General features: G+C 46.4%; 1 protein-coding gene across 1 annotated transcript in view; it reads left to right on the forward strand.

Annotated features, from left to right (window-relative positions):
* LOC115124695 (calcium/calmodulin-dependent protein kinase kinase 1-like) overlaps positions 1-19464 on the forward strand; it is a 154928-nt gene that overhangs the window by 99321 nt on the left and 36143 nt on the right. Inside the window, exons 6-9 of the mRNA XM_065023946.1 lie at positions 2125-2261; positions 7178-7214; positions 7933-7954; positions 12702-12790. Coding sequence (XP_064880018.1) covers positions 2125-2261; positions 7178-7214; positions 7933-7954; positions 12702-12790 — 285 coding nt within the window. The remainder of the gene's footprint in view (positions 1-2124; positions 2262-7177; positions 7215-7932; positions 7955-12701; positions 12791-19464) is intronic.

Below are 19464 nucleotides of genomic sequence, written 5' to 3' on the forward strand. Positions count from 1 at the left end.
TTAGCAACAACAGTTAGAGTTCTAACTCAAACCCACAGTTTGGAGAGGTGTCTGGTCACTTAGCAACACCAGTTAGAGTTCTAACTCAAACCCACAGTTTGGAGAGGTGTCTGGTCACTTAGCAACACCAGTTAGAGTTCTAACTCAAACCCACAGTTTGGAGAGGTGTTTGGTCACTTAGCAACACCAGTTAGAGATCTAACTCAAACCCACAGTTTGGAGAGGTGTCTGGTCACTTAGCAACACCAGTTAGACCTCTCACCAAACCCACAGATTGGAGAGGTGTTTGGTCACTTAGCAAAACCAGTAAGAGATCTAACTCAAACCCACAGTTTGGAGAGGTGTCTGGTCACTTAGCAACACCAGTTAGACTGTTCACTCAAACCCTTGTCATAGATTTGTATTATATTGCACCTACTCCAACATGTCATTGAATATTCTTATTATGTCACTGAATGTATCCAGAGTATTTTCGTTATTGACAATATGTTGTGAAAAGTACAGGAAATGTCAAATTCACATGAATTCAACAGTGTGATGTTTTGGATTCAGTCTTGTGTCAGATGAACTGATGTGTCCTCACCTTTTGGTCTGATCATTTCCCCATAATGTCCATAGTGTTTTCTTAACCATGGTCGTGCATATGCTTCTTATGCTTTAAAAAAATATATACCACTAGGCTACCTACCTCCTCTACACTCTAACCACTAGGCTACCTGCTTCCTCTACACTCTAACCACTAGGCTACCTGCCGCCCCTACACTCTAACCACTAGGCTACCTGCCTCCTCTACACTCTAACCACTAGGCTACCTGCCTCCTATACACTCTAACCACTAGGCTACCTGCCTCCTCTACACTCTAACCACTAGGATACCTGCCTCCTCTACACTCTAACCACTAGACTACCTGCCTCCTCTACACTCTAACCACTAGACTACCTGCCTCCTCTACACTCTAACCACTAGGCTATCTGCCTCCTCTACACTCTAACCACTAGACTACCTACCTCCTCTACACTCTAACCACTAGGCTACCTACCTCCTCTACACTCTAACCACTAGGCTATCTGCCTCCTCTACACTCTAACCACTAGACTACCTTCCTACTCTACACTCTAACCACTAGGCTATCTGCCTCCCCTACACTCTAACCACTAGGCTACCTGTCTCCTCTACACTCTAACCACTAGTCTACTTGCCTCCTCTACACTCTAACCACTAGGCTACCTACCTCCTCTACACTCTAACCACTAGGCTACCTACCTCCTCTACACTCTAACCACTAGGCTACCTACCTCCTCTACACTCTAACCCCTAGGCTACCTGCCTCCTCTACACTCTAACCACTAGGCTACCTGCCGCCTCTACACTCTAACCACTAGGTTACCTGCCTCCTCTACACTCTAACCACTAGGATATCTGCCTCCTCTACACTCTAACCACTAGGCTACCCTGCCGCCTCTACACTCTAACCACTAGGCTACCCTGCCGCCTCTACACTCTAACCACTAGGCTACCTGCCTCCTCTACACTCTAACCACTAGGCTATCTGCCTCCTCTACACTCTAACCACTAGGCTACCCTGCCGCCTCTACACTCTAACCACTAGGCTACCTGCCTCCTCTACACTCTAACCCCTAGGCTATCTGCCTCCTCTACACTCTAACCACTAGGCTACCTGCCTCCTCTACACTCTAACCACTAGGCTATCTGCCTCCTCTACACTCTAACCACTAGGCTACCCTGCCGCCTCTACACTCTAACCACTAGGCTACCTGCCGCCCCCATAGTTCTTCTATTAGAAACATTTCAATTTGGTTCTGTCCATATAGGCCTATTTCCATGAGCGTAAAGGGTTAAAGAGTTAAATATTTCACCCAATGGATAAGATGGGACAGGAATCCAGGCTTTGGTTAAGTTTCCCTGTCACTGTTTCTAAACGCTAATATTTTAGCATTTGTGGCACAAATCCCATTCAAATCATGGGACTGATATTAGCGTTTTTCGCGCATCATGTCGAAATCCAATGAAAGTATCTAAAAATGGATTGAATTGTATTACATTTAATTGAATTGTCTAAAATTGCAGCTGACGTGAGGTTTGGGGTTGTTGGTTCCCTGCAGGTCGCCCTCCTCCGAGAGGTCCCAAGGCTGCAGTCCAGGGGGAGCAGCCCAAAGTCCTAGGCCCCCTGGAGAGGGTGTACCAGGAGATCGCTATCCTCAAGAAGCTGGACCATCTCAACATAGTAAAACTGGTGGAGGTGAGAGGAGAGCCTACCTCACTGTGTCTCTGATCAAGAAACCATAGGCCAAGTGTCAGTCTGTTTCACGTCATGCTGATAGTTCACAAAGCTAAACTGTCCAACGTCTGTGTTTGTACCCGGTAAAGAAACAATATTTCATTTCATTGTTATTTATTTAGCACAGGTACGTTCACTAGGTAAGCTGAAACGTAAGGCCAAAGAAGTGAGAGTAGAGTCTGTTTCACGGTGTCTGTCTCTAGTAAAGAAACAAGAGGCCGAGCAAGGAGAATGTGAAGTGGAATCTTAAAGCAATTTAATTGACCTAAGAGGCCATGACAAATATACATTTTAATTGACCTAAGAGGCCATGACAAATATACATTTTAATTGACCTAAGAGGCCATGACAAATATACATTTTAATTGACCTAAGAGGCCATGACAAATATACATTTTAATTGACCTAAGAGGCCATGACAAATATACATTTTAATTGACCTAAGAGGCCATGACAAATTACATTTTAATTGACCTAAGAGGCCATGACAAATATACATTTTAATTGACCTAAGAGGCCATGACAAATATACATTTTAATTGACCTAAGAGGCCATGACAAATATACATTTTAATTGACCTAAGAGGCCATGACAAATATACATTTTAATTGACCTAAGAGGCCATGACAAATATACATTTTAATTGACCTAAGAGGCCATGACAAATATACATTTTAATTGACCTAAGAGGCCATGACAAATATACATTTTAATTGACCTAAGAGGCCATGACAAATATACATTTTAATTGACCTAAGAGGCCATGACAAATATACATTTTAATTGACCTAAGAGGCCATATGACAAATATACATTTTAATTGACCTAAGAGGCCATGACAAATACATTTACATTACATTTAAGTCATTTAGCAGACGCTCTTATCCAGAGCGACCTAAGAGGCCATGACAAATATACATTTTAAGCTTCACCCAGCAAGACAACACTTTCATTGATAGTTGTTACTGTAGAAATCATTCGACATGCTGCCACCACAACAGAACTACAAAGAATGTCCATTTACCAGACATCAGCTACAGGCTTTTCATTTACCACACAGTGTCATATATTGAGGGGAAGGCTGAAGGAGCGATGCTTATTTGGAGAGGAGACAGATGAAAAGGAATCGGGAGCTATTTGGGTTGCATGCTAAGCCTTGATGCTGCTAACCTCATCATACCTCCACAGAATACACAGCATGGACAACCTGGTTGTGTTCTAAACTCTATTCCCTATATATACACAGTATATATATATATATATTCCCTATATACACAGTATATATATATATATATTCCCTATATATACACAGTATATAGCCTAGTAGTTAGAGCGTTGGACTAGTAACCGAAAGGTTGCAAGTTCGAATCCCCGAGCTGACAAGGTACAAATATGTCGTTCTGCCCCTGAACAGGCAGTTAACCCACTGTTCCTAGGCTGTCATTGAAAATAAGAATTTGCTCTTAACTGACTTGCCTAGTAAAATAAAGGTAAAATATATATTTTTTAAAGGCACAGTGTAGTGCACTAGTTTCTGAGGGCATGGTGTAGTGCACTGGTTTCTGAAGGCACAGTGTAGTGCACTAGTTTCTGAAGGCATGGTGTAGTGCACTAGTTTCTGAAGGCACGGTGTAGTGCACTAGTTTCTGAAGGCATGGTGTAGTGCACTAGTTTCTGAAGGCACGGTGTAGTGCACTGGTTTCTGAAGGCACGGTGTAATGCACTAGTTTCTGAAGGCATGGTGTAGTGCACTAGTTTCTGAAGGCATGGTGTAGTGCACTAGTTTCTGAAGGCACGGTGTAGTGCACTAGTTTCTGAAGGCACGGTGTAGTGCACTAGTTTCTGAGGGCACGGTGTAGTGCACTAGTTTCTGAAGGCATGGTGTAGTGCACTAGTTTCTGAAGGCACGGTGTAAGTGCACTAGTTTCTGAAGGCACGGTGTAGTGCACTAGTTTCTAAATGCACGGTGTAGTGCACTAGTTTCTGAAGGCACGGTGTAGTGCACTAGTTTCTGAAGGCATGGTGTAGTGCACTTGTTTCTGAAGGCACGGTGTAGTGCACTAGTTTCTGAAGGCACGGTGTAGTGCACTAGTTTCTGAAGGCACGGTGTAGTGCACTAGTTTCTGAGGGCATGGTGTAGTGCACTAGTTTCTGAGGGCACGGTGTAGTGCACTAGTTTCTGAAGGCATGGTGTAGTGCACTAGTTTCTGAGGGCACGGTGTAGTGCACTAGTTTCTGAAGGCACGGTGTAGTGCACTAGTTTCTGAAGGCACGGTGTAGTGCACTAGTTTCTGAAGGCACGGTGTAGTGCACTAATTTCTGAGGGCACGATGTAGTTCACTACGGTCAAAAGACGTGTAATATAGGGGATAGAGTACCATTTTGGGACGTGACCAATCACTGCGCTGCTAACCACAGTGGCTTATGTGAAGGAGATGTATATTTAGGAGAGACGTAGGAGAGACCGAGGAGAGACAGACAGAACGCACCGCGCTGATGCACTCGTCTCCCCAGTGACATCATCAGACTGCTCTTCAATCACTGGCAGACGGCGGGGGGGGGGGGGGGGCTCATCAAGGCCTGATGGAGGGCCGGGTGGGTGGGTGGAGGGCATCGAGAGGGCTGGAGTCAGTAGGAGGTATCATGCCAGCCAGTCATAATGAGTTACAGTGAAAGGAGAAGAGGGTGGAGGCGCGGAGATGGAGATGGGATGGAGTCAGTGGGTGGCCATGGGTACCTCTGGGGCTCCCAGCATCACTGTACCAGTCAGTCATAATAAGTTACAGTGAAAGGAGGGGAGGGTGGAGGCGCGGAGATGGAGATGGGATGGAGTCAGTGGGTGGCCATGGGTACCTCTGGGGCTCCCAGCATCACTGTACCAGCCAGTCATAATGAGTTACAGTGAAAGGAGGGGAGGGTGGAGGCGCGGAGATGGAGATGGGATGGAGTCAGTGGGTGGCCATGGGTACCTCTGGGGCTCCCAGCATCACTGTAACAGTCAGTCATAATAAGTTACAGTGAAAGTGGAGCTCTTCTCTTAGTGTTTCGCTCTACAGCCTCATCCCAGAGCAACCAGCCACTCCCACTCCTCCTGTCCTCCTCTCTCCATCTCCTCCTGTCCTCCTGTCCTCCTCTCTTCATCTCCTCCTCTCTCCATCTCCTCCTGTCCTCTCTCCATCTCCTCCTATCCTCCTCTGCCCATCTCCTCCTGTCCTCCTCTCTCCATCTCCTCCTGTCCTCCTCTCTCCATCTCCTCCTGTCCTCCTCTCTCCATCTCCTCCTGACCTCCTCTCTCCATCTCCTCCTGTCCTCCTCTCTCCATCTCCTCCTGTCCTCCTCTCTCCATCTCCTCCTGTCCTCCTCTCTCCATCTCCTCCTGTCCTCCTCTCTTCATCTCCTCCTGTCCTCCTCTCTCCATCTCCTCCTGTCCTCCTCTCTCCATCTCCTCCTGTCCTCCTCTCTCCATCTCCTCCTGTCCTCTCTCCATCTCCTCCTGTCCTCCTCTCTCCATCTCCTCCTGTCCTCCTCTCTCCATCTCCTCCTGTCCTCCTCTCTTCATCTCCTCCTGTCCTCCTCTCTCCATCTCCTCCTGACCTCTCTCCATCTCCTCCTGTCCTCCTCTCTCCATCTCCTCCTGTCCTCCTCTCTTCATATCCTCCTGTCCTCTCTCCATCTCCTCCTGTCCTCCTCTCTCCATCTCCTCCTGACCTCTCTCCATCTCCTCCTGTCCTCCTCTCTCCATCTCCTCCTGTCCTCCTCTCTTCATCTCCTCCTGTCCTCCTCTCTCCATCTCCTCCTGTCCTCCTCTCTTCATCTCCTCCTGTCCTCCTCTCTCCATCTCCTCCTGACCTCTCCTCATCTCCTCCTGTCCTCCTCTCTCCATCTCCTCCTGTCCTCCTCTCTTCATCTCCTCCTGTCCTCCTCTCTCCATCTCCTCCTGTCCTCCTCTATTCTCCATTCATTCCCAATTCAAAGCTCATTATGTAAAGTACCTACCGGGCTTGGGTGGGGCGCTGGGATGAGATCATATTCATTGTGCCTCTCCAATTCACAGTCAAATGTTCTTATGATGCCTCAGAACTGTTCTCTTGTTATAAAAGAATCTCAGCTAGAGGGAAAATGTAAAACGTAAAGTGGCAATTACATTTGTCACAGATGGTTAGTAGCTAAGATATGAATATCCTCCTCAATTCAAATTCAATTCAAACTGGCATCTAAGATCCTCTTGAGTGTGCTTTAAAGGCCAATGAATACTCGCTATGCTGCTGCTGCCGTATTCTCCGGTGTTACGGTAATACCTATACTGTAGGTCCAGTGTACTGTGGTTTTATGTTCCACCTGATAATTAAATGTACCCATGTGGTTTCCCAGGCCTAAATCATTTCCTGATTACAAAAAAAATGAATGAAAACAAAAATTGAACTGGCCTTAAGTTCCAAGTAGGGTGTATTATAAAACTGGTTGTTTGGGATCCTAGATGCTGATTGGACGAGCAGCGTAGCAACCATTTTGTTTAGAACTGATGACCAGTCCTTTTTGCAAAGCAACTATGCAAAAAAAATAACTCAAGACTGGGTCGCATCTGTAGAAACAAAATAACTAACAATCAGATTTTTGTCCAGAACATATCTTCTGATGGAATAATTCAATTGTTTTAATTTACTTATCAAAAATAACATTTTAATGAAAATATGTCATTTATTGTCATTTTAATATGTTGTTATTGTAATATGTTGTAATACATTGTAATTTTAATAACAGTTTTCATAAAAGCAGTAATCACGGTGGGCCGAACAACGCTATTTACCCGTGTCTGCCTCCTATGCTTAATAATATTATGGGATGTATTCCTGATGACGTGTTTTTATTGTTGCAGGTGTTGGATGATCCTGCAGAGGACAACCTTCACATGGGTATGTACCTTCACATGGGTATGTACCTTCACATGGGTATGTACCTTCACATGGGTATGTACCTTCACACTCTTTATCTGGACTGTAAATCGACCTGTTAGTGGGCCCTGAGCAATTGACACAGCTGACTCCATATGAAAACGCCAGACTACCGGATGCAGGGAGATAAGCCTCTCGACCACGCACACTTAGGGGGAAAAAAACGTTTTTCTTCAGAGAACCCTTCAGAGAACCCTTTTTTTGGTTTCAGGTAGAACCCTTTAGTGGTGAAAGGGTTCCACTTGGAACCAAAACAATAGTTATTTTCAGAGGGACGGTTGAAGAACCCTTGACCCTTGAACCCTATGATTCTAGGTAGCATCTTGTTTTCTAAAGCGTGTATCCACCTCTTCAAGGTATATAGACTATGGTTGGATTCCTTCCATCAGTATCAGTAGACATGGCAGGAGAGAGGCTGAGTTAAGGCATCAAACCTCCTAATCTACTATAGGTAATTATGGCTATTGGCTAATGAAATGAAAAGGTGTCGTACCTGACAGTGTTAGTGTCAGTTAGACTACAACCAATCGTGCTCAACAGTATACAGCACTACAATGTCTTTGACAGATATAGACTGATGCGTGTATCATCTCTCTCTCTCTCTCTCTCTCTCTCTCTCTCTCTCTCTCTCTCTCTCTCTCTCTCTCTCTCTCTCTCTCTCTCTCTCTCTATCCTGAAGTGTTTGATTTGATGCCAAAAGGGTGAGTAGCCTAGGGCATGTTGTGTCCTTTTTTTCATCAATAATTGAAGCCCGACCCCTCATCCCCTCTTCCCCTTTCCCCTCATCCTCCTTTTCGTCTCTGTCTCTGTCTGTGTCTGTGTCTCTCTCTCTCTCTCTCTCTCTGTCTCTCTGTCTCTCTCTCTCTCTCTCCAGTGCCTCCTTCATTACTCAAAGCTGACGTAGTGTCTTTGTTCACTGCTCTCTCTTCCTGTCCTCCTTCCCCCCCGTCGCTCTCTTTCCAGAGGGGATTCGCTTTGTGTTTGACACTTGACAGTTATTACCAGTGGTATTACCACCAGACCAGAGTTTCTCTATGCCCCCCCCCCCCTCCTCCCTGCTTCTCTTCCTGTTAAGAGAGAGGTTTCATTCCTCTTATTTGTTGCAGGTAAAGGGATGATGGGTTCCTTTGGTTTAGTGACTCAAATCAAATCAAATGTTATTTGTCACGTGCTTCGTAAACAACAGGTGTAAATGAACAGTTTAGACCATGGAGAAGCCATTCCCTTGTTTAAACCACTGGGAAACCCCTTTGATGTACCAGCCATTCAAATACACTACGGAAAAAGAAGGAACAGCACGTCAGAAATCGTCTCAATGTAATTTAGGAATTCATAGACTGATCCAGACGCCAGGACCACAATTACAAATTCCATCTAGACACCGTTGCCCTAGATCACACAAAAAAACGATACATACCTCGGCCTAAACATCAGCGCCACAGGTAACTTCCACTAAGCTGCGAACGATCTGAGTGACAAGGCAAGAAGGGCCTTCTATGCCATCAAAAGGAACAAATAATTTGATATACCAATTATATCCTCTTCAAAAAATATCCTCTGTGTACAACATAAAACACCAAATAATGTATGCAGATCAGAGAGAGAGGGGGAAGGGAGGGAAAGAGAGAGAGGGAGAGAGAGAGAGGGAGAGAGAGGGAGAGAGAGAGGGAGAGAGAGAGAGAGGGAGCGAGAGAGAGAGAGAGGGAGGGAGAGAGAGAGAGAGGGAGGGAGAGAGAGGGAGAGAGAGAGGGAGGGAGAGAGAGGGAGAGAGAGAGAGAAATGCACGCAGAATTCTGCAAAAATATCCTCCGTGTACAACGTAAAACACCAAATAATGCATGCAGAGCAGAATTAGGCCGATACCCACTAATTATCAAAATCCAGAAAAGAGCCATTAAATTCTACAACCACCTAAAAGGAAGCGATTCACAAACCTTCCATAACAAAGCCATCACCTACAGAGAGATGAACCTGGAGAAGAGTCCCCTAAGCAAGCTGGTCCTGGGGCTCTGTTCACAAACACAAACACACCCTACAGAGCCCCAGGACAACAGCACAATTAGACCCAACCAAATCATGAGAAAACAAAAAGATAATTACTTAACACATTGGAAAGAATTAACCAAAAAACAGAGCAAACTAGAATGCTATTTGGCCCTAAACAGAGAGTACACAGCGGCAGAATACCTGACCACTGTGACTGACCCAAAATTAAGAAAAGCTTTGACTATGTACAGACTCAGTGAGCATAGCCTTGCTATTGAGAAAGGCCGCCGTAGGCAGACATGGCTCTCAAGAGAAGACAGGCTATGTGCTCACTGCCCACAAAATGAGGTGGAAACTGAGCTGCACTTCCTAACCTCCTGCCCAATGTATGACCATATTAGAGATACATATTTCCCCAGATCACACAGATCCACAAAGAATTCGAAAACAAATCCAATTTTGAAAAACTCCCATATCTACTGGGTGAAATTCCACAGTGTGCCATCACAGCAGCAAGATTTGTGACCTGTTGCCACGAGAAAAGGGCAACCAGTGAAGAACAAACACCATTGTAAATACAACCCATATTTATGCTTATTTATTTTATCTTGTGTCCTTTAACTATTTGTACATTGTATATATATATATATATATATATAATATGACATTTGTAATGTCTTTACTGTTTTGAAACTTCTGTATGTGTAATGTTTACTGTTCATTTTTGTTGTTTTTCACCTTATATATTCACTTTGTATGTTGTCTACCTCACTTGCTTTGGCAATGTTAACACATGTTTCCCATGCCAATAAAGCCCTTGAATTGAATTGAATTGAATTGAATTGAGAAAGAGAGAGAGGGGGAAAGGGAGGGAGAGAGAGAGAGAGAGAGGGAGACAGAGAGAGAGAGAGAGCATTTTCTCTCTGTCTGCATAATCGTTTCTAATGATCTATTTCCCACCGGAATGGAAATGGTTCCCCTTTCATTTCCATTCATCCGGCTCTTTCCATCTACACACTCAGGATAGTTGGCATTTAGATGGATTAATTAAATGGAGGACTTGAAAACATTTGAGAGTTGAAGGTAGCTAGCTGTCTGTGGAATAGCTGATTTGGTGACTACATAGACTAACATTGGGACATTGGTTATGTTCTATTTCAGCCCTGTGTTAAATAAAACTCTGAGCTGTTACTGGTGGTTCTGGTTGATTTGACATGGAATGGATGTTCTTGTTGTTAGGTGTTGGGTGCCAGTGATGTGGGAGGTTGTGTGGTTGTCTTGTATGTACAATCTGCTCTAACTGTGCTTGGTTGGTCTGTCTGTCTGTCTGTCTGTCTGTCTGTCTGTCTGTCTGTCTGTCTGTCTGTCTGTCTGTCTGTCTGTCTGTCTGTCTCTCTCTCCCTCCCTCCCTCCCTCCCTCTCTCTCTCTCTCTCTATATATCTCTCTCTGTCTCCCTCTCTCTCTCTCTCTCTCTGTGGAGGCTATATACAGGGGGTAGCGGTACAGAGTCAATGTGGAGGCTATATACAGGGGGTACCGGTACAGAGTCAATGTGGAGGCTATATACAGGGAGGTACCGGTACAGAGTCAATGTGGAGGCTATATACAGGGGGTAGCGGTACAGAGTCAATGTGGAGGCTATATACAGGGAGGTACCGGTACAGAGTCAATGTGGAGGCTTTATACATGGGGTACCAGTACAGAGTCAATGTGGAGGCTATATACAGGGTGTACCGGTACAGAGTCAATGTGGAGGCTATATACAGGGGGTACCGGTACAGAGTCAATGTGGAGGCTATATACAGGGTGTTACGGTACAGAGTCAATGTGGAGGCTATATACAGGGTGTTACGGTACAGAGTCAATGTGGAGACTATATACAGGGTGTTACGGTACAGAGTCAATGTGGAGGCTATATACAGGGGGGTACCGGTACAGAGTCAATGTGGTGACTATATACAGTGGGGTACCGGTACAGAGTCAATGTGGACACTATATACAGGGGGTACTGGAACAAAGTCAATGTGGAGACTATATACAGGGGGTACCGGTACAGAGTCAATGTGGAGACTATATACAGGGGGGTACCGGTACAGAGTCAATGTGGAGACTATATACAGGGGGGTACCGGTACAGAGTCAATGTGGAGACTATATACAGGGAGGTACCAGTACAGAGTCAATGTGCGGGGGCACTGGTTAGTCGAGGTAATCAAGGTTATATGTACATGTAGGTAGAGTTATTAAAGTGACTATGCATAGGTAATAACAGAGAGTAGCAGCAGTGTAAAAGAGGTGTCTGGGTAGCCCTTTGATTAGCTGGTCAGCAGTCTTATGACTTGGGGGTAGAAGCTGTTAAAGAGCCTCTTGGACCTGGACTCGGAGCTCCGGTGCCGCTTGCCGTGCGGTAGCAGAGAGACCAGTCTATGATTAGGGTGGCTGGAATCTTTGACCATTTTTAGGGCCTTCCTCTGACCGCCTGGTATAGAGGTCCTGGGTGGCAAGAAGCGTGGCCCCAGTGATGTACTGGGCCGTATGCATTACCCTCTGTAGTGCCTTGCGGTCGGAGGCCGAGCAGTTACCGTACCAGGCAGTGATGCAACCAATAGTCAGTCAGCCTGTGTCTGTCTGTCGCTCTCTCGCTCTCTCTCGTTCTCGCTCTCTCTCTCTCTTGCTCTCTGTGTCTCTGTCTCCTTCTCTCGCTCTCTGTGTCTCTGCCTCTCTCTCTCTCGCTCTCTCTGTCTGTCTGTCTCTTTCTCTGTCTGTCCATCTGTCTGTGTGACAGCTAGAGAGACTGACTGGATTGACAGTCTCTCTGTCTGTCTCTGTCTGTTGGTCAGTCAGTCAGATAGACAGTCTCTCTAGCTGTCTCTTCAGTCAGACAGACAGTCCCTCTAGCTATCTATTCAGTCAGACAGACAGTCTCTCTAGCTATCTCTTCAGTCAGTCAGACAGACAGACAGTCTCTCTAGCTATCTATTCAGTCAGACAGACAGTCTCTCTAGCTATCTCTTCAGTCAGTCAGACAGACAGACAGTCTCTCTAGCTATCTCTTCAGTCAGTCAGACAGACAGACAGTCTCTCTAGCTATCTCTTCAGTCAGTCAGACAGACAGACAGTCTCTCTAGCTATCTCTTCAGTCAGTCAGACAGACAGACAGTCTCTCTAGCTATCTGTTCAGTCAGACAGACAGTCTCTCTAGCTATCTCTTCAGTCAGACAGACATAGAGTCTCTCTAGCTATCTCTTCCTCGCTCTCTCTCTATATACCCCTCCCAAATAGGCTTTATTGGCATGGGAAACATGTTTACATTGCCATAGCAAGTAAACAAACAAATTCACAGTAAACATTACACACACAAACGTTTCAAAAGAATAACGTTTAAAATGTTATTGTTAGCTATGTACTATGTTATCTTTCTCTCTCTACCTATCTGTGGGTTGGTTCCTGCGGTGATCCCAGTCCAGTGATGGAGGTCCCTACAGACAGCCCCTTCACTGAGGACCAGACACGACTCTACTTCAGAGACATCGTCTTGGGCATGGAGTACTGTGAGTACTACCATCCTACTCCTTCCTCTCCTTTCCCCCTCGTACATACAGTACTGTGAGTACTACCATCCTACTCCTTCCTCTCCTTTCCCCCTCGTACATACAGTACTGTGAGTACTACCATCCTACTCCTTCCTCTCCTTTCCCCCTCGTACATACAGTACTGTGAGTACTACCATCCTACTCCTTCCTCTCCTTTCCCCCTCGTACATACAGTACTGTGAGTACTACCATCCTACTCCTTCCTCTCCTTTCCCCCTCGTACATACAGTACTGTGAGTACTAGCATCCTACTCCTTCCCCTCCTTTCCCCCTCGTACATACAGTACTGTGAGTACTACCATCCTACTCCTTCCTCTCCTTTCCCCCTCGTACATACAGTACTGTGAGTACTACCATCCTACTCCTTCCTCTCCTTTCCCCCTCGTACATACAGTACTGTGAGTACTACCATCCTACTCCTTCCTCTCCTTTCCCCATCGTACATACAGTACTGTGAGTACTACCATCCTACTCCTTCCTCTCCTTTCCCCCTCGTACATACAGTACTGTATATACCGCTACATCATTGAGTTGCAGCAGAGGCTTACACTGAGCTACCAGACTGCCTGACTACCAGACTGCCTGACTACCAGACTACCTGACTGCCAGACTGCCTGACTGCCAGACTGACTGACTACCAGACTGACTGACTACCAGACTGACTGACTGCTTGACTGCCTGACTACCAGACTGACTGACTACCAGACTGCCTGACTACCAGACTGCCTGACTACCAGACTGACTGACTGCTTGACTGCCTGACTATCAGACTGACTGACTACCAGACTGCCTGACTGCCAGACTGCCTGACTACCAGACTGCCTGACTACCAGACTGACTGACTACCAGACTGACTGACTGCTTGACTGCCTGACTACCAGACTGCCTGACTGCCAGACTGCCTGACTGCCAGACTGACTGACTACCAGACTGACTGACTACCAGACTGACTGACTGCCTGACTACCATACTGACTGACTACCAGACTGCCTGACTGCCAGCCTGCCTGACTACCAGACTGACTGACTATCAGACTGCCTGACTACCAGATTGCCAGACTGCCTGACTATCAGACTGCCAGACTATCAGACTGCCTGACTATCAGACTGCCTGACTACCAGACTGCCTGACTATCAGACTGCCTGACTGCCAGACTGCCTGACTCTCATACTGCCTGACTACCAGACTGCCTGACTATCATACTGCCTGACTATCATACTGCCTGACTATCATACTGCCTGACTATCAGACTGCCTGACACTCAGACTGCCTGACTACCAGACTGCCTGACTATCATACTGCCTGACTATCAGACTGCCTGACTACCAGACTGCCAGACTATCAGATTGCCAGACTATCCGACTGCCTGACTATCAGACTGCCTGACTACCAGACTGCCTGACTACCAGACTGCCTGACTACCAGACTGCCTGACTATCAGACTGACTGACTATCAAACTGCCTGACTATCATACTGCCTGGCTATCATACTGCCTGACTATCAGACTGCCTGACAGCCAGACTATCAGGCTGACTGACTGCCAGACTATCATACTGACTGACTATCAGACTGCCAGACTGCCTGACTATCAGACTGCTTGACTGCCAGACTATCAGGCTGACTGACTGCCAGACTATCATACTGACTGTCTATCCGACTGCCTGACTGCCAGACTATCAGGCTGACTGACTGCCAGACTATCATCCTGCCTGACTATCAGACTGCCTGACTGCCAGACTGCCTGACTGCCAGACTATCAGGCTGACTGACTGCCAGACTATCATACTGACTGTCTATCAGACTGCCAGACTATCAGGCTGACTGACTGCCAGACTAGCCCATATCATAATCTCAGTGGAGAAGAGGAGCCAGCCTCCATCACTGAACAGGGTAAAACAGTGTGCCTGGTAGCCTTGAGTCTCCATTTCCCCCTCTGTGTTTTCCCCCTCAGCACTCGTCTAGCTCCCCTCCAGCCACAGTATGTTCAGGTCCTGAAGGACTTTCTCTCTTCTGGTGTGTCAGACTGTCAGACACAATATACCCCCTCAGTGCTATTGAGCTCATAGCCAATCAGGAGCTTTTCTAAGGCTGTTGTCCTATATTAGACTGAGGGGTATCTGGCTCACAGGGTTATCAGCATAATCAATAGGTGAACTGCACTGTAGTACCATGGTATGTTGTGTCCTGTATGCTCTCTAACTAAGTATGCAGCGTGTGCTATGTAGGCGTCTGTATAGCATGGCAGAGCTTGGCCTATGTGGTGTAACATATCTGTAGGCGTCTGTATAGCATGGCAGAGCTTGGCCTATGTGGTGTAACATATCTGTAGGCTTCTGTATAGCATGGCAGAGCTTGGCCTATGTGGTGTAACATATCTGTAGGCTTCTGTATAGCATGGCAGAGCTTGGTCTATGTGGTGTAACATATCTGTAGGCTTCTGTATAGCATGGCAGAGCTTGGCCTATGTGGTGTAACATATAGGGAGTGGATAATGCCTACAGGAAGTATTCACCTCCGTAATAGCATGGCTACTAGTATCACGTACGATAAGCAATATGCTTCACATAGTTTACGGCAGGTAGCCTAGTGGTTAGAGCTTTGGGCCAGTAACCGAAAGGTCTCTGGTTCGAATCCCTGAGCTGACAAGGTAAACATCTGTTGTTCTGCCCCTGAACAAGGCAGTTAACCCACTGTTCCTAGACCAGTTAACCCACTGGTCCTAGACCAGTTAACCCACTGTTCCCCTGAACAAGGCAGTTAACCCACTGTTCCTAGACCAGTTAACCCACTGTTCCTAGACCAGTTAACCCACTGTTCCTAGACCAGTTAACCCACTGTTCCTAGACCAGTTAACCCACTGTTCCTAGACCAGTTAACCTACTGTTCCTAGACCAGTTAACCCACTGTTCCCCTGAACAAGGCAGTTAACCCACTGGTCCTAGACCAGTTAACCCACTGTTCCTAGACCAGTTAACCCACTGGTCCTAGACCAGTTAACCCACTGTTCCTAGACCAGTTAACCCACTGTTCCTAGACCAGTTAACCCACTGTTCCTAGACCAGTTAACCCACTGTTCCTAGACCAGTTAACCCACTGTTCCTAGACCAGTTAACCCACTGTTCCTAGACCAGTTAACCCACTGTTCCTAGACCAGTTAACCTACTGTTCCTAGACCAGTTAACCCACTGTTCCCTGAACAAGGCAGTTAACCCACTGGTCCTAGACCAGTTAACCCACTGTTCCTAGACCAGTTAACCCACTGGTCCTAGACCAGTTAACCCACTGTTCCTAGACCAGTTAACCCACTGTTCCTAGACCAGTTAACCCACTGTTCCTAGACCAGTTAACCCACTGTTCTTAGACCAGTTAACCCACTGTTCCTAGACCAGTTAACCCACTGTTCCTAGACCAGTTAACCCACTGTTCCTAGACCAGTTAACCCACTGTTCCTAGACCAGTTAACCCACTGTTCCTAGGCCAGTTAACCCACTGTTCCTAGACCAGTTAACCCACTGTTCCTAGACCAGTTAACCCACTGTTCCTAGACCAGTTAACCCACTGTTCCTAGACCAGTTAACCCACTGTTCCTAGACCAGTTAACCCACTGTTCCTAGACCAGTTAACCCACTGTTCCTAGACCAGTTAACCCACTGTTCCTAGACCAGTTAACCCACTGTTCCTAGACCAGTTAACCCACTGTTCCTAGACCAGTTAACCCACTGTTCCTAGACCAGTTAACCCACTGTTCCTAGACCAGTTAACCCACTGTTCCTAGGGAATAAGTTGTAAATCCGAATTTGTTCTTAACTGACTTGCCTGGTTAAATAAATGTTAGTTTCCTTAATGAGGCGACTCACCAGCTTAGAGCAATGTTGGGGCGGCAGGGTAGCCTAGTGGTTAGAGCGTTGGACTAGTAACCGGAAGGTTGCAAGTTCAAACCCCTGAGCTGACAAGGTATAAATCTGTCGTTCTGACCCTGAACAGGCAGTTAACCCACTGTTCCTAGGCCGTCATTGAAAATAAGAATTTGTTCTTAACTGACTTGCCTGGTTAAATAAAGGTAAAATAAAAAAATTAAAAAAATAAAAATGTTCTTGTTTGGATCTTCTCTGTAATCGTTGTCGTTACAGCTGCATCGCAGGATGTTGGGTCACATAGAGGCGGCAGAGTAGCCTAGTGGTTAGAGTGTAGAGGCGGCAGGGTAGCCTAGTGGTTAGAGTGTAGAGGCGGCAGGGTAGCCTAGTGGTTAGAGTGTAGAGGCGGCAGGGTAGCCTAGTGGTTAGAGTGTAGAGGCGGCAGGGTAGCCTAGTGGTTAGAGTGTAGAGGCGGCAGAGTAGCCTAGTGGTTAGAGTGTAGAGGCGGCAGGGTAGCCTAGTGGTTAGAGTGTAGAGGCGGCAGGGTAGCCTAGTGGTTAGAGTGTAGAGGCGGCAGGGTAGCCTAGTGGTTAGAGTGTAGAGGCGGCAGGGTAGCCTAGTGGTTAGAGTGTAGAGGCGGCAGGGTAGCCTAGTGGTTAGAGTGTAGAGGCGGCAGGGTAGCCTAGTGGTTAGAGTGTAGAGGCGGCAGGGTAGCCTAGTGGTTAGAGTGTAGAGGCGGCAGGGTAGCCTAGTGGTTAGAGTGTAGAGGCGGCAGGGTAGCCTAGTGGTTAGAGTGTAGAGGCTGCAGGGTAGCCTAGTGGTTAGAGTGTAGAGGCGGCAGGGTAGCCTAGTGGTTAGAGTGTAGAGGCGGCAGGGTAGCCTAGTGGTTAGAGTGTAGAGGCGGCAGGGTAGCCTAGTGGTTAGAGTGTAGGGGCGGCAGGTAGCCTAGTGGTTAGAGTGTAGAGGCGGCAGGGTAGCCTAGTGGTTAGAGTGTAGAGGCGGCAGGGTAGCCTAGTGGTTAGAGTGTAGAGGCGGCAGGGTAGCCTAGTGGTTAGAGTGTAGAGGCGGCAGGGTAGCCTAGTGGTTAGAGTGTAGAGGTGGCAGGGTAGCCTAGTGGTTAGAGTGTAGGGGCGGCAGGGTAGCCTAGTGGTTAGAGTGTAGAGGCGGCAGGGTAGCCTAGTGGTTAGAGTGTAGAGGTGGCAGGTAGCCTAGTGGTTAGAGTGTAGAGGCGGCAGGGTAGCCTAGTGGTTAGAGTGTAGGGGCGGCAGGGTAGCCTAGTGGTTAGAGCATTGGACTAGTAACCCACTGTTCGTTCCTAGGCCGTCATTGAAAATAAGAATTAGTTCTTAACTGACTTGCCTAGTAAAATATATAAAATAAAATAGGAGGAGTTAGTGTATATGTTTGCTCTATCTCTAATGTACTCTAATGTACACTTCAAGGTTCTGCACTTCAAAGCGGTCTACCTGCTGTATATTTTGGTAAAAAAACTGAGGGATGGACCTGGATAAATGTACCCACTCTCAAATTCATAGACAGAACTACAGATGCCAGGATTGACTGTTTGTTTACCGATACATTGTTTACAAACATCTGTGTTAAACAAGCTTATTTTGGGGGGTTTCTTATGAGGTATGACAGTTGAACTCAGCTCATGAGGCATTTATAAGTTACATTCTTCAAGAATCAATGTGTATCTAATTAATTTAAAAGTCAAAAACTGGATGTAGAAATCACAGATTGGCCCTTTAATGCATGACTCACAGATTGGCCCTTTCATACATGACTCACAGATTGGCACTTTAATGCATGACTCACAGATTGACCCTTTAATGCATGACTCACAGATTGACCCTTTAATGCATGACTCACAGATTGACCCTTTAATGCATGACTCACATATTGACCCTTTAATGCATGACTCACAGATTGGCCCTTTAATGCATGACTCACAGATTGGCCCTTTAATGCATGACTCACAGATTGGCACTTTAATGCATGACTCACAGATTGGCCCTTTAATGCATGACTCACAGATTGTCCCTTTAATGCATGACTCACAGATTGACCCTTTAATGCATGACTCACAGATTGGCCCTTTAATGCATGACTCACAGATTGGCCCTTTAATGCATGACTCACAGATTGGCCCTTTAATGCATGACTCACAGATTGGCCCTTTAATGCATGACTCACAGATTGGCCCTTTAATGCATGACTCACAGATTGGCCCTTTCATACATGACTCACAGATTGGCCCTTTAATGCATGACTCACAGATTGACCCTTTAATGCATGACTCACAGATTGGTCCTTCAATGCATGACTCACAGATTGGCCCTTTAATGCATGACTCACAGATTGGCCCTTTAATGCATGACTCACAGATTGACCCTTTAATGCATGACTCACAGATTGGTCCTTCAATGCATGACTCACAGATTGGCCCTTTAATGCATGACTCACAGATTGACCCTTTAATGCATGACTCACAGATTGGCCCTTTAATGCATGACTCACAGATTGGCCCTTTAATGCATGACTCACAGATTGGCCCTTTAATGCATGACTCACAGATTGGCACTTTAATGCATGACTCACAGATTGGCCCTTTAATGCATGACTCACAGATTGACCCTTTAATGCATGACTCACAGATTGACCCTTTAATGCATGACTCACAGATTGGCCCTTTAATGCATGACTCACAGATTGGCCCTTTAATGCATGACTCACAGATTGGCCCTTTAATGCATGACTCACAGATTGGCCCTTTA

This window comes from Oncorhynchus nerka, linkage group LG10, assembly GCF_034236695.1.
Source record: "Oncorhynchus nerka isolate Pitt River linkage group LG10, Oner_Uvic_2.0, whole genome shotgun sequence".
NCBI classification, from domain to species: Eukaryota; Metazoa; Chordata; class Actinopteri; order Salmoniformes; family Salmonidae; genus Oncorhynchus; species Oncorhynchus nerka.